Consider the following 14363-nt stretch of genomic DNA (forward strand, 5'->3'; position numbering starts at 1 on the left):
TCCCCAAAAAGTGTCATACTTGCATTCTGAGGCTGTTTTTTTGTTTTGTTTTTAGAATGGCCAAGACTTTGTATCTGGTGATGAAGTCCAGATGTCATGATACAATGAGGGGTATACCCTCAGGTAGCTATTATTCCACTATATACTGCATATTCTGCAAATGCAGAAAATAGAGGAGTGGTATTACCATGGTGGTTCTGACTCACCTCCACACTCAAGCGTCTAAGGGTATGCCAGGATTTAGAGGACTCAAACCATGGAATGCATGAGGACACGCCTCCATGAGCCTAGGAATCCAGAACAGCAGGCAAGCCACCCTCCACCCTGCCTGGGGTGAGTGCACAATGACCAGAGTCAGCTCAAGTGACAGTGTCATGTTAGGGCCAGAGCAGACTTGCTGGGATATGGAAAATTAATTACAGTGTGGGGCTAAATAGGACACATTTTAAACACAGATCTCAAGAACAGTTAAACTACATCCAGACTGAAGTATATGCACAGACATTTATACATACGCTGTGTGCATGTGTGTATACCTGTGGTGCTCAAATAGACTAAAATAGTGATTTTTTTCCCATTCCATGACTAATACATAGTTGAAAGAATCTGAAACTCACCTACATTTGTGGAGAGGACACCAGTGTTATGCTTGTTAAGTCTCACTTTTGCTCACACTTCAACTTGGGCAACTAAATGGCCTTCATATGAACACCACGGTCATCACTATCATTAGTATTTTACCTCATTCTCAGTTAAGGATGCAGAAGGAGACGAACTTTTGCTAAAAGGAGTGGAAGACGCAGCTGTGGATGCCCGATTTCGCTTCTTCAGTGGTTTGCATGCATCTGACAGATGTTTCGTTGCTGTAAAACAATTTTGGTTTATAAAGTAAAGTTTGAAATCTTAAACCCTCAATCTCTTAACTGCTTCAAAATTACCCCTATAATAAATGAAGTTAAGATAAATTTTCCGGGCTCCTCTGTCATAGTAAAGTCTTAACTTTTTACTGTGAAAAAATCTGAATGAAAACAAAGGCAAATTGTCCAGTGAACTCCAATGTTCCCCTGCCTGGCCAGCCCCCAAATCCATCACAACCTGGGGCCAACACGGCTCCATCCACATCTAGCTTCACATCCCCAGAAGCCACATTCTTCTGGAGCAAATTCCAAACATCATTTCACCTGTAAGACGTTCATACATGTCTCTGAAATATAAAGTTTTAAATACAATCACAAGACCACTATGCCATTCTTAAAAGTAACAATCCCTTCATATCCTCAAATGTCCACTCAATGTTTAAACTGCCAACACCGATGCAATCACACGAGGGTTTATTTAACAAGCTTAAGCTTGGGTCCAAGTCCCTATTCCACTGTCGGGTATACTTGGGCCCAAGCTTAAGCTTGTTAAATAAACCCTTGTGTGACTGCCTCGGTGTTGGCTCCTTGGTGGTCTCTCAGACGTGAAAACTCGGGCACAACATTGCTCACAAATGTCTTTCTTTTCATAGTCCATTTAATTGATTTTTGAAAACCAACATAGCACCTCATGCAAAATAAGGAAAGCAAATCCATTTCCAACTCTCACTCACTCCTTTCTCCTCTGAATGTTGTTTTCCTTTCTAATTAAGAGTTTGTGACAGGAGGGAGGCAAGATGGCATCTGCATGATTTCAGCTCAGGTCATGACCTCAGGGTCATGAGATCAAGCCCTGTGTTGGGCTCCTTGCTCAGGGGGGCGGGGGCAGGGGTGGGGTCTACTTGAGGTTCTCTCTCTCCCCCTTGCCCTCTGTTCCTCCCCCACCCTCTCTCTTAAGAAAAAACTCAAAACACAAAAAAGAGTTGGAGATGGTAAACTCTCTGTAACAAATTGTCAGACACTTCAAAAAGACAATGAGAAGGGAAAGGGAGCCTACTTCTTTCATTGCTTTGAGTTATTTTTCACAAACACTTAAAACCAGTTTCTTCAATATGTGAAAGAGAAATAACTAATCCTTACTTTTTACTTTTAGTGAAAATAGATGATCAGATACTCAAAAGTGGTGGAATTTATAGCAATTACTGGCACCATCAAGGAAGAAACCTGGATATTTCTGACTTAAATAACTTCTTTAGCGTAATTTTAAACTGAAAATAAATCCCATAGAAACCAATAGAAAAATAACTTCAATAAAATGTAGCTGGAGCACTGCAACCACTTACACATTCAGGTGCACAAGAACCTTCCTCCCCCCTTACTAGCCATCAGACCCCTCAGAGGGGATCTCGTGCCCTTCCCCGGCCCAGCTTCCTGTTCGCTGCCAGCCCAGTCCAGGTGCCTGGCAGAGCCGACAAGGAAGAAGCACTAACCACATTACCTGCCTGGCTCTTCAGCGAGGAGGCTGCCTCGATGGCCTTGCAAGAGCTTGTTCGGGCTGTCTTGTCACTGACCGTCTCTCTCTGTTATTACATAAAAAGAAAAAAGAGAAGAAAAGGAAGGGAAACAAAATCTAATGTGAACTAACACAGGTTGCTGAAACGTTGTCCAACAGAAATGTCTTCCTTGGAAATGTGCTCCACACACTCCATGAGCAGGGACCAGGCTCACGCCTCTTCCACAGCTCAAAGGCCCTCCCCGGCGCCTGCCCCACCATCTGCTGGGATAGAGGGGCTGGAGGGGTAGGAGAGCCAAACAAGCCATGCTGCTCAGACTCTTCATGTGAGCCGCATTTCATACGCTCCTCCAAGTTCCCCCTGAATTCAAAGCAGAGTGTGAAGGAGAAAAAAAAAAACAACCCTTCCGCTCCCGAGGTTGTCCCATCAACCTAAAGTGGCGTCTCAAGTCAATGCCAACATCACTGCTCTAACTCCCTAACTCCCTCCACAGAGGATTTCCAATTCAGAGACAAGGTCCAGACAAACCTCATAAAGATGATCAAGAAAGCACATTTCACAACTGAGAAAAACCACACACACACACACACACACATACACACACACACACACACAAGGAGGGATCAGGAACATTTTGTTCAGTGCTCAAAATCTGAAGGAGTTGAAAATAACCTCTCCTGGGTGCCTGTGTGGCTCAGTCAGTGAAGCATCTGCCCTCGGCTCTGGTCATGATCCCAGGGTCCTGGGACGGAGCCCCACATCGGGCTCCCTGCTTGACAGGGAGCCTGCTTCTCCCTCTGCCTGCTGTACCCCCTGCTTGTGCTCTCTCCCCCTCAAAACAAATACATAAATTTTTTAAAAAGAGAAAAAGAAAAGAACCTCTCCTGACAGCCCTGAAGCAGCATGGCCACACAGCCACCTGCGCCTTCCCGGTCCCCAGACCGGGCTGCTCCCTGCACACCAAGCTCACTCCCAGCCTGCCCAGGGCCGGTGTAAGAAGTCACAAGACTGTGGACAAGGTAACAGGGGCCCAGGAAGTGTACAGGATACAGCCTACCTGGATTATAAAAACTCAACCAGAGGGAGACACCACTACTCTTTTTATTATGTGCTACTGACCAAGCTTAAGTAATAAAACATTTCTATCTGGCTACTTAACGTGAATTTTGATATTTCAAATGTCCAGGGCCACACATTTTTAAGGTAAATATGAAATACAAGTATGTCAAGGCAGCCGAAGTGAGTCTGCCCACCAGCACGGGACTGCCTGACCAGCACGCGGCAGAGAGGATGCTCCTGGGGGCTGTAAGCCACCTGGTGACAATGACACAAGGTCCATTTTACCTCTCTCCGGGCTGGATACTTGACCACTAACCACTTCACCCGACAGGTGCCCTGGAAGAATGTTCTCTTGCCCAGAAAAATAGTGCAGGGCCTGCCTGCTGCCCTGACCCGCAATAATGGCCTTAAAGAAGCAAGATAGCCGATGCAGTGGCCACATGGTCACACTTCAGCAGCATGTGGAATGGGGTTTTCCATTCTTCCAAATAAAACAGTAAAGAAAGGAACTTCTAGGGGCATCTTGGCAGCTCAGTTGGCTAAGCATCTGCCTTCGGTTCAGGTCATGATCCCAGGATCCTGAGATCGAGCCCCGCATCGAGCTCCCCACTAAGCGGAAAGCCTGCTTCTCCCTCTCCCATTCCCTCTGCTTGTATTCCATCTCTCACTGTTTTTGTCAAATAAATAAACAAAATCTAAAAAAAAAAGAAAAAGGGGGGGCGCCTGGGTGGCTCAGTGGGTTAAAGCCTCTGCCTTCAGCTCAGGTCATGATCCCAGAGTCCTGGGATCGAGCCCCACATCAGGCTCTCTGCTCTGCAGGGAGCCTGCTTCCTCCTCTCTCTCTGCCTGCCTCTCTGCCTAGTTGTGATTTCTCTCTGTCAAATAAATAAAAAGTATTTAAAAAAAAAAAAAAAAAAGAAAAAGGAACTTCTTCATTTAGATTGGTAAAAGATAGGATGAAGCTTTTCTCAAAACCACAGATACAAGACTACTCTGTATAAACTCAAGCATAAGATAAAAACTCTCAGTCCGTGACCCAAGAGCACAGGGCCATAAAGCACACTAGAAAGCGCGCACGCTCTCCACATGCACAATCACCATAAGTGGGTAAGCGGGCTCACCCTCCTCTAGGTGCCAGGCAAACTTCGCCTCTTGATGCCTGCTGGACTGTGCTAGAACTAGATGGCCCTGGGGCTGGACCCTCATATCTATGCACACCTATACTCTTTTGTAAGAGTAGAAGAGTATAAGTATGTAAGTATATATATATAGAGAGAGAAAGAGTATTCTATGCATATCGTATCTATACTCTTGTTGCATCAAACAGGCCTGCTTAGTAGTCCCATTAGATGAATAATCATATGAAATCACTAATAAACTGAACGAATTCATAAAACCTATTTTCGGGGCGCCTGGGTGGCTCAGTGGTTTGGGTCTCTGCCTTCGGCTCAGGTCATGATCTCAGGGTCCTGGGATCGAGCCCCATGTTGGGCTCTCTGCTCAGTGGGGAGCCTGTTTCTCCCTCTCTCTCTGCCTGCCTCTCTGCCTACTTGTGACCTCTCTCTGTCAAATGAATAAATAAAATATTTAAAAAAACAAACAAACAAAAAAAAAACACCTATTTTCAACGCCTTTAATGGATTTTGAAAAACTTTCTTATTGAAGTATAACTTATCTCTAATTGATTTTGATGTTTTCATGCCAACTATTTACACACTGAATAATAGCCTATAGACAAGAGCAATCTTTGGTCTATACAATTTCATTAAATCTAAACATCAAGTATTATTCAAAGTGTTTGCATGTTTTTCTTTGACAGCCAAGTATGAGCAGTTTGTGGTAAAGTCCATGGCAGATAGGAACTGGCCTTCTGCAGCAGCCTTGTCAAAAGGGTTTCAGGAGAGAAGCGACCGTCTGCCTCTAAACCAGTACCCGCTGAGGAAGGCCCTCGGCCTCTGATTTGCTTCTGCCCAGGAAACTGGCCACTAAGGACTCAGACAGCACATGCTCCTCCAGCCCAGGCACACTTGGGGCATAATTACCTTCCGAAGACCATGCTTCTCGGTCCTGAGTCTTTTCCTGGGTGCATCTTCAACTTCAGCCTCTTCAGCAGGGTCCTGTGTCCTCTTTGTATGGTTTCTTTTTTTCCCATTTACATTGCCTTGGAATGGGGGATGGGGGAAACTTACATGAAAAACACTCCACAAGCCACCCTCCAAAGTAATGATGGCCCAGCCAGGGCATTCATGTGCAAATCCCGCCCCTGATGGGCTTCCAGTAATCAGGTCACTTTCCAGGCCCTAAGTATTATAGACCAAATCTCTTTGCATTTTGCAAATTGCACGGGACCATTTCCTATACCATCAAATACTAGAAAATCCTTATCTAATCTACAGATTATTATATTGGTATTTGTTATAATTACATTTTAATGTACTACAGCCCTAAATTTAAATATAACCCACTAGTTTCCTAACATTTAAAGAGTAGTGGAACTTAAGTGGAACTTTAAAAAGTACAAAGCATGCTACTTTTTATACATTTCCCGAAAGAAGCATGTTAAGCAGCAGCGCTGCTTAGGTATCTGCAAATTAAGGGTTTTCTACATGTTGTTTAAATATGTCAGTCATTAGTATTTCCAGGAATATCAACTAACCCAAGATTTAAGGTACTGACCTAGAAAACTAAGATGTAAGGTCAGAGTGCAAATTCTAGAGAGGTGATTAACTTGAACACACCAATGTTTATTCCAAGCACAGATCCAGTATTTCTACCTGCATGCCCGTTTTACTGAGGTTCAGGGTGTAGCACTGGACCGTTGGGCAAACATCTGGTGGGAGGGCAGGGTCATCCTCCAGCCTTACCACCCACAGGGACAGGGGTGCGCAGCCAGGAGTGCGGGATCCCATGGTGCTTCAGGAGGAGGTGCAGCTAGCCACACCCTGGTCACTCCATCCAGGGCCTCACCACAGGTGGAGGTCTGATTAACACCAGAGCCCTCAGCAGCTGCCTGCCCTATGACAGCATGAGCCGGCCCACAGGCAGTGGCATGGGCTGGCCATGAAGGCCCACCGGGAAGAGGCTTGCAGAGCAACGGGGTCTGTGCAGCACTGACCATGCACGGCCAGCAAAGGACACAGCCGGCCGGCCTGACCTGCCAGAAGACCCTCAACCCAGTTTGCCCATGTCCCTGAGCTACAAAGACCTGCAAGCAGCAACTGCTACCCTGCACCTCTCCACAAAAGTGAGATGATGTCACATTCCTTCACATAAGAACCTCCCCCTGTGCCCAAAATGAGACAGCAGGCATTCTGTACAGAGGTCAGCAATGTGGGCCTCTGTTTGAATTCCTCACACTGAGGCCATGGACAGCTGATGCCACCAACACAGCCCATCGTCTTAGTTATTGGCATTGGAGGCCCCAAAAGGGAGGCTCAAGGGCCTCCAGGACAGGAACACACCTGACATACACTGAAGGCGGAAACCAACTCTGTCCTCCTGTCAGTTAAGTAGTCGGTAGCAGTCCAAAATGACAAAATGTGACAGAGTCATAGTCACACTTACTCTTCAAGGGTAGTTCAATCAGGCTTCAGGAAAACCTAACTCATTCTTAAATAAGCCAGTCATTGAAAAGGACCACCCTTCCAGATTTAGTGTGCTGATGAAGAGTCAACCTCTGCCTTTTAAAGAAAATGCAAAAGTCCAGAACATCCTTGCTATTCTAAATTATATTATTTGCAACAAATGCTGAGCAAATTCAACAAAATATTAATATATGAGATTAATATTTAATGTTAATATTAAATTTAATATTTATATTAATTTTAATATTTAATATTAATATATGAGATAACTGATGTGGAGATCTAGAAAGCCCTAAAATCAAGAGCATCTGTGACCAAAGCAGGCAGGCTGTGTAGTGCACGTGTGGATAGAGTCAGTTGTGCACATTCTGGTCTAGAAGCATGTGCTCGTGTGCTCAAGACAAAATGCAACGACTTCTGGGTCTTGGTCTCCTTTTAGGTGAGTCTTGCAACACTGTATATTTGACAACTCCAAAACTCTTCAGTGATGAACCTTGAGAAATACAGAATTGTCTGTATTTTAAATGGATAACCAAAGATATTTTTTATGTTAGAAATGTCCGTTTTCCATGACATGTGTGTCCAAGCATGTACAGATGACAGATCTGACCACTGTCACAGGTTCTTTCCAAGCTTACAGTGTTAAGCCTCCCTTCTCTTAAGCAAAGTAGAAATTTTTGTTTTTTAAACTGAAGGCCTAAGAAGAACCAGTCCACAGTCACCTTCCTCACCCTATGAGCTCTCAAGCAAATGGGCCAGGAACGCCCTCCCTATTCCCAGGTCCAAAGCCCCCCCACCTGAAAAAGCAAGCCCCTCCTGAGGTGCAGGTCCAGCCCCTGCTGGAAGGGCAGCATCACGCCTGCAGTCCTAGCAAATGCCTGGGCTCCCTCCCTTCTGTGTCCCCCCACCCCCCCCCCCCGGCCACCCCATCGCTGTGAAGGCTAGAGCATCCACTCCACTTGGGCTCGCAGGCCAGAGAGAGGATCACACTAAGCAGCTTTCACAACAAGGGAGAAAAGGCAGACAGCAGAGATTGCTTTATTGTGACCACATGCGCTCTTGTTGCTGGCACAAGTGCACAGGTCAGAGATGGGGAAGAGTGGCCCCATGTCCCTGAAGTCCCCGAGAGGAGCTCAGCTGGCTACACGACACACATCTCACAACCAAGCAGAGCACACTAGCATAGCGTTACGTTTACCAGAGTCTTCTTCAGACTGGGAGGAAGCCACCAGGGCGAACTTGGTGTTATAGCGGGCTTTCTGTTTCTCGTTGAGCATGTCCCACTGCGATCCCAGCAGCTCCTCAATCTCCTCGCCTGAGGCATCCGGGTGCTCGGCAACCACCTGCAGACCCAGGAAGAGGGGTCAGAAGGCCTTACACCTACAATGCACTGGGGTTTTGCTTTGCACAAAATCCAATGCACAGCCCTTGGGAACTCAGTGTGTGGTGTATTTATTCCCACATCATGGAACGATGCTCCAGAAAAGCTTCAAAGAAAATTAGTGATTATCTGATGCTATAACCCATTCAAAGCTCATAAATAAGAACAGTGCTGGTGAAAACAACTCAACTGTATTTATGTCAAGGCAGGAAATGATAAATGGTAAGAGGAAAAAGTACATTTTTCCAAATCACTAAATTAGTTAGTAGTAAGTTATAATTTTCTAGGCATCTTTGGAAAATCAATGGTAGGACAAGTGTCATGGAAACACTACCTGTCAACACAGGGGTGAAGTCTTGGCCTGGCCTTCTCACTTGCTATAGCACACACCTTCCATCTCTCAGGTGCATGCTCTGGATGGTACAGATGGCATGCCAAGGCGGGTAGACAGCACACAGAAACACACCCCCTGCACGGCCTTCTAAGCCATGTTGGGGCTGCCAGCATCAGCACCCCAGAAGCATGCTGGAAATGAGGACCTCGGGCCCCATCCCAGACTTGCCAACCAGGACTGTGTATTTTCCTAAACTCTGCAGATGAGTCATGGGCCCACAGCCTTAACTGTACATTAACAACCAGAGAAGTTTTAAAACCTCTGCTGTTCAGGTCCCACCCAAGGCAGTTCCTTCTCTGGACTGGCATCAGTGTTTTCAAGATTCTCAGGGACTGGGGCGCCTGGGTGGCTCAGTGGATTAAGCCGCTGCCTTCGGCTCAGGTCATGATCTCAGAGTCCTGGGATCGAGCCCCGCATCGGGCTCTCTGCTCCGCAGGGAGCCTGCTTCCTCCTCTCTCTCTGCCTGCCTCTCTGCCTACTTGTGATCTCTCTCTCTGTCAAATAAATAAATAAAATCTTTAAAAAAAAAAAAAAAAAAAAAAAGATTCTCAGGGACTCTCATGGGCACCCAAGGTTGAGAGCCACCAACAGCAGGGGCACAGAGGTAGACGAATGACAGGCAAGCCAGACCTACCCCACTCCATTTTTATTCGGTCTACGAAGAAAGAACTGATTTTGCATTCTTAAATGGTTGGGGGAAAAAAGTCAGAGGAATATGTCCTGGCACATAAAAATGACAGGTAATTCAAGCATCAGCGTTCATATATCAAGTTTTACTGGAACCAGCCACTGTCGCCCCTTTACCTGTTCTACAGGGCAGCTCTCCTGCTACCACAGCAGAGCCAAGTAACAGACACAGGCCTCAACTGCCCAGGAGGCCCTTTCAAAAAACATTTGCTTCCTGATTCCAAGCACTGACCAGCATGCTCTGGAGCCAGACCCCAGGTTCGCGTGTGGCTCTCATATGGCAGCTTTGTGAACTCAGGCAAGTGAAGGGGTCTCCCCCTCTGTGATGTGGGGGAGGTAACTCTTCACCTGGCAGGGATAAAGAATCACCAAGTTAGTGCTGCTGGTCACTACTACCACTACTACCACCTGGACCCACCCTGGCCCAACCAACACGGGTAACCTCTGCACCAAAATGCAAAACCCTACTCACAACATGGTCACTGCAGACAGCTTCCTATGGCCTTCCGTGCCCCCTTCCCGCCACCTCATCATGTCCTCCCTGGCCCTGAGGGACACTGGCACACCGCCAACTTCCACCCACTCTCACATCTCAGAGCACATGCATTTTCAGATGTGGGTCAACAGCAGCCTACACAATCATGCAGCCCTTCCATGTCCTCACATCCCAAGGAGGCCTTCTGCAACTCAAAGAACAGGTCTAAGCTCCAGCGTTCTACTGGGTGTTCTCAGTGTCCCTTGTGAACTGTCACCGTTCCCACCGTGCCCCTGCAGTCCCGACCCCACATACACCTGCTTCCTCCTCTCATCTTGGGGCCCCCTCACCTCTCAGCCCAGCAGGTTCTATTCTCCCTGCCCATCCTTCATGAGGGTGAGCTCACCAGCCCCAACACTTCAAGCATCAAAGGTCTCAGACCTTCACTCAGCACAGGTTTCTGTACAGGGCTTCAAAGTCACAGGACAACTGCCTTCTGGAACTCTCCACTTCCAGATTCCTCATGATCAGCACATGCATTCATGGACCCACCACCTTCGGTCACCCAGCCCTGAATACGATGTCCTCACTCAGACGAATCCTAGCCGTGCGTGCCGTGCTCACAGCTGTGTTATCAAACAAGATTTGACTCCTTGAGGCCCCCTTCCTTTTGTACCTAAATCCCTTGCCAGGTTGGCCAGCTCCACTCCCGAACATTTGCATATCCACCCCATCTAGATGACTATGGTTTCAGGAACCAGTCTCCTGTCTTTCAGTCCTACCCATCTACCTGCTGACAATCCCATCCTAAAAGGGCTCCCTCCTTGCAACCAGAGGGACCACACCTGGCCCACATGTAGGACAGGGTCCTTGCCACTTGGCAATGTCTTCCACAGCCCCCCATAGCCTGGAGCCCATCCTTACCCCACTTTCGTCACTCCCTGAACAACTCTGCCCTCAGGGGCACAACAACAGGCTCTGCCTCTCCACAGGCCACACTCTCCTGAAACATTTTCTTCCACCAGGCTGACTTTGGCACACCCTTTTAATTTCAGCTACAATGTTGTATTCACTCATTCATTCAAGGAACATTCTGAGCTAGGTACAGGAAATAGAAAGGTCAAAGCAGCCACCATCCTACCCACAGTGCTCACCTTCTGGGGGGGCCACCTGCTTATTTTTCATCCCTAGTCATGTACTGTGAACTCCAGCGGGGACAAAGAAGTACGCCCCTCATCATTTCGGGTTAATGAGGCCCTGGCTTCTCCCTGAAGTCTATGGGCCTCATCACTGAAGCAGGGAGTACAAAGCCTACAAGTTCTGTGCATGCAGGTGCACACACAAACATGCACAGGTGTGATTTTTTGGGCCAAGTCCCTATCCTTGCTCCTGCCTGTGTCCTCCAACAGTACAGGAGAGTCACTTTACATCTCGGAGTTCAGGGTAGCTAGCTATACCACAGGGATAATTTACGCCAAACTCAAAAGGCCTTTATGAGAACTGAATAATCTTTTTTCACAGTAACATAAAGGCAATGTATCTTACAGATAGTAAGCACTCAGTAGTAGCTACCTCCATACTTTTTTAAAGATTTATTTATTTGTGGGGTGCCTGGTTGGCTCAGTCTGTGAAGCGTCTGCCTTTGGCTTAGGTCATGACTCCAGGGTCCTGAGATCAAGTCCCACATCCAGCTCCCTGCTCAGTGGGGAGGAGCCTGCTTCCACCTTTCCCTCTGTCCCTCCCCCCTAATTGTGTCCTCTCTCTGTCAAATAAATAAAATCTTAAAAAAAAAAAAAAAACTTATTTGAAAGAGAAAGAGAGCATGTGTGCAAGCAGGGGGAGGGACAGAGGGAGAAGGAGAGAGAATCCTCAAGCAGACTCCCCACTGAGTGCAGAGCCCACCATGGGACTCCATCTCAGGACCCTGAGATCCTGACCCAAGCCAAATTCAGTAATTGGATGCTCAACTGACTGAGCAACCCAGGCGCCCCAACCTTTTTTTTTTTTTTTTTTAAGATTTTATTTATTTGGGAAAGAGAAAGAGAGGGAGCATGAGCATAGAAGGAGAATGAGAAGCAGACTCTCGGCTGAGCAAGGAGCCCTATGCAGGACTCGATCCCAGGACCCTGAGATCACAACCTGAGCTGAAGGCAGACACTTAACCGACTGAGCCACCCAGATGCCCCAAGTTTTAATAAATTATATCTCAGACACACAAAAAAATATGGAAAACCAAATACCCACAAGCTCACACACTATGCTGATTGAACTGTTACCAGTACAAAGACTCTGTGTGCTCCTCAGAGATCGTACTCCCTGCTCTCAGCCCACCTGTCACCTCACACATCCTTTCAGAGCCTTGTGCCGCTTTTAGACTTCTGAGGCGGCTACAGTCCCCTACACCTCCACTCCTAGTACTCCTGCCTCCCTATTGAACAGCACTGGCCAGTGCAGCCAATGCACAGTGTAGAAACAGGGGCATACAATTTGTCAGGTCTAAGATTTATGTAAGACCTCACCTTGCCCTTTCCTGGATCAATTGCAGCCAGCCTCTGTGCTATGAGGACACCCCAGCCACCCAATGGAGAGGACCACACGTGAGGCCTCCTGCAGGCACTATCAGTACAGCACCTTGGAAGAAGATTCTCCAGTCCCAGTCAAACCTTCAGATGATGGAGCTCCAGCCAACATCTTAACTATGACTTCATGGGACATTTTGAGTCAGAACCACCCAGCTAAGCTGCTCCCAAGTTCCTGACCCACAGAAACTGTCTGAGAGTCCAAATGTGTTGTTGTTTTAAGCCACTAAGTTCTGAGGTCACGTGTCATGCAACACTACATAACTGACACGAACATATACACAAAGTATGGAGACATACAGCATGGGTCAACTCTAATGCTTCTGTAAAAATTAGGATCAGAGAAGGTGAAAAAGATTCTTCAAAAATGGGAAACTGGGGGCGCCTGGGTGGCTTAGTGTGTTAAGCCGCTGTCTTCAGCTCAGGTCATGATTCCAGGGTCCTGGGATTGAGCCCCGCGTCGGGCTCTCTGCTCAGCAGGGAGCCTGCTTCCTCCTCTTCTCTCTGCCTGCCCCTCTGCCTACTTGTGATCTCTGTCAAATAAATAAATAAAATCTTAAAAAAATAAAAATAGGAAACTGAGACCACACAACATCAGTAGTCAATGACATCACAACTGATGCTTAATTCTTCCTCACAGTAAATTCTTCCTCACAGTGGCTTCCTCACTGTGGATTTTCATCACAGTGGGGCTCCCCTAGCTGCTCTTGACTCCTTGCCTCCAAACAGAGAGTCTCCCCGACCCCTTACCGCACCCAGGTCCTCATCAGTGGGCCTATATCCCACTGTGGACTTTGTCTTCCAGTAAACTTATTGCCCCGCCTACAGCCCCTCTAACTGTATTCCAGGAACGCTACAGAACATACTCGTGAGCTACACATCTGAGCCAAGCCTGATGGACAAAGATGAACAAGCAAAACATGTTAACAATAACTGCATACATCTCACAAAGCATAACACTTTCCTTCATCTGCAAGAAGCTGGACCTCAAAAAAAGAGCCAAGTGGCAGCCAAGCATATTTGATAGTTACAGTCTTCTATCTAGTGACTCTAGAAAAGGGGGGTCCAGGAAGCAGAGGGAGGTCTCCACCCAAAGCTGTTCTTCAAAGGTTGGGCATTAATTAATCAATTAACAACCAAACAAAAACCATCCCTGGAGTCACCACCACCTCCCAAAAGGAAAACACAACCTTGAAAGACCCAGATCATTCTCAACTGGAATCTAAGATTACTTATTACAGAACCAGAACAAACACACTTGTAATCACAACAACATAACTGAACCAGTTAAAGAGCATCTTGCCATCATCACTCTTCTGACAACACAAAATCAACTAGCACCTGAGCCCAGCCGGGAGGGAAGGGACCCATGGGCCTCACACCACCCTCCGGCCCTATAGAGACCAGGTCCAAGCAGGGAAGAGCAAGGCAGACCGTTTGTCTCTAATGCAGAATTGAATTTTAATCGTGCACCCTTCCATCTGGTTGCTGCTTAGAGTAGGATGCCGACGGCAACACTGCACAGAATGAGCTCTGGAGGGGCACTCAGAGCCGGAGAGCTCCAGAGCAGAGCTACTGCTCCTTGAGGGCAGAGCAACTCACTAATGTGTCAGCCTTCAAGCCCCAGCTTGTCAGCAATGTCTGGACCGACAAGCTTCTGTTTGTTCTTGGCACATTTCTTAGTACTAGGAAGGCCATCTCAGAGCAATTTGGGTCCCCGAAAGCAAAAAGTCTTTGTGAAGTGGCTTGAATTCTCAGGCACACACTTTTCTCTCATAATTTCAGATGAGTGGAGACCATGGAGAAACAGACTAGGAACAACAGTCTGGAACA

At 47.1% G+C, this 14363-nt stretch overlaps 1 protein-coding gene across 6 annotated transcripts in view; it reads right to left on the bottom strand.

Annotated features, from left to right (window-relative positions):
• NSD2 (nuclear receptor binding SET domain protein 2) overlaps positions 1-14363 on the bottom strand; it is a 96567-nt gene that overhangs the window by 32053 nt on the left and 50151 nt on the right. For all 6 annotated transcript variants that reach the window (XM_045997585.1, XM_045997584.1, XM_045997588.1 and 3 more), the window contains 4 exons: positions 8213-8357; positions 5473-5591; positions 2356-2437; positions 742-863 (listed from right to left, as the gene is read on the bottom strand). In XM_045997585.1, coding sequence (XP_045853541.1) covers positions 742-863; positions 2356-2437; positions 5473-5591; positions 8213-8357 — 468 coding nt within the window. The remainder of the gene's footprint in view (positions 1-741; positions 864-2355; positions 2438-5472; positions 5592-8212; positions 8358-14363) is intronic.

The sequence above is a fragment of the Meles meles genome, chromosome 2 (genome assembly GCF_922984935.1).
Source record: "Meles meles chromosome 2, mMelMel3.1 paternal haplotype, whole genome shotgun sequence".
NCBI lineage: Eukaryota > Metazoa > Chordata > Mammalia > Carnivora > Mustelidae > Meles > Meles meles.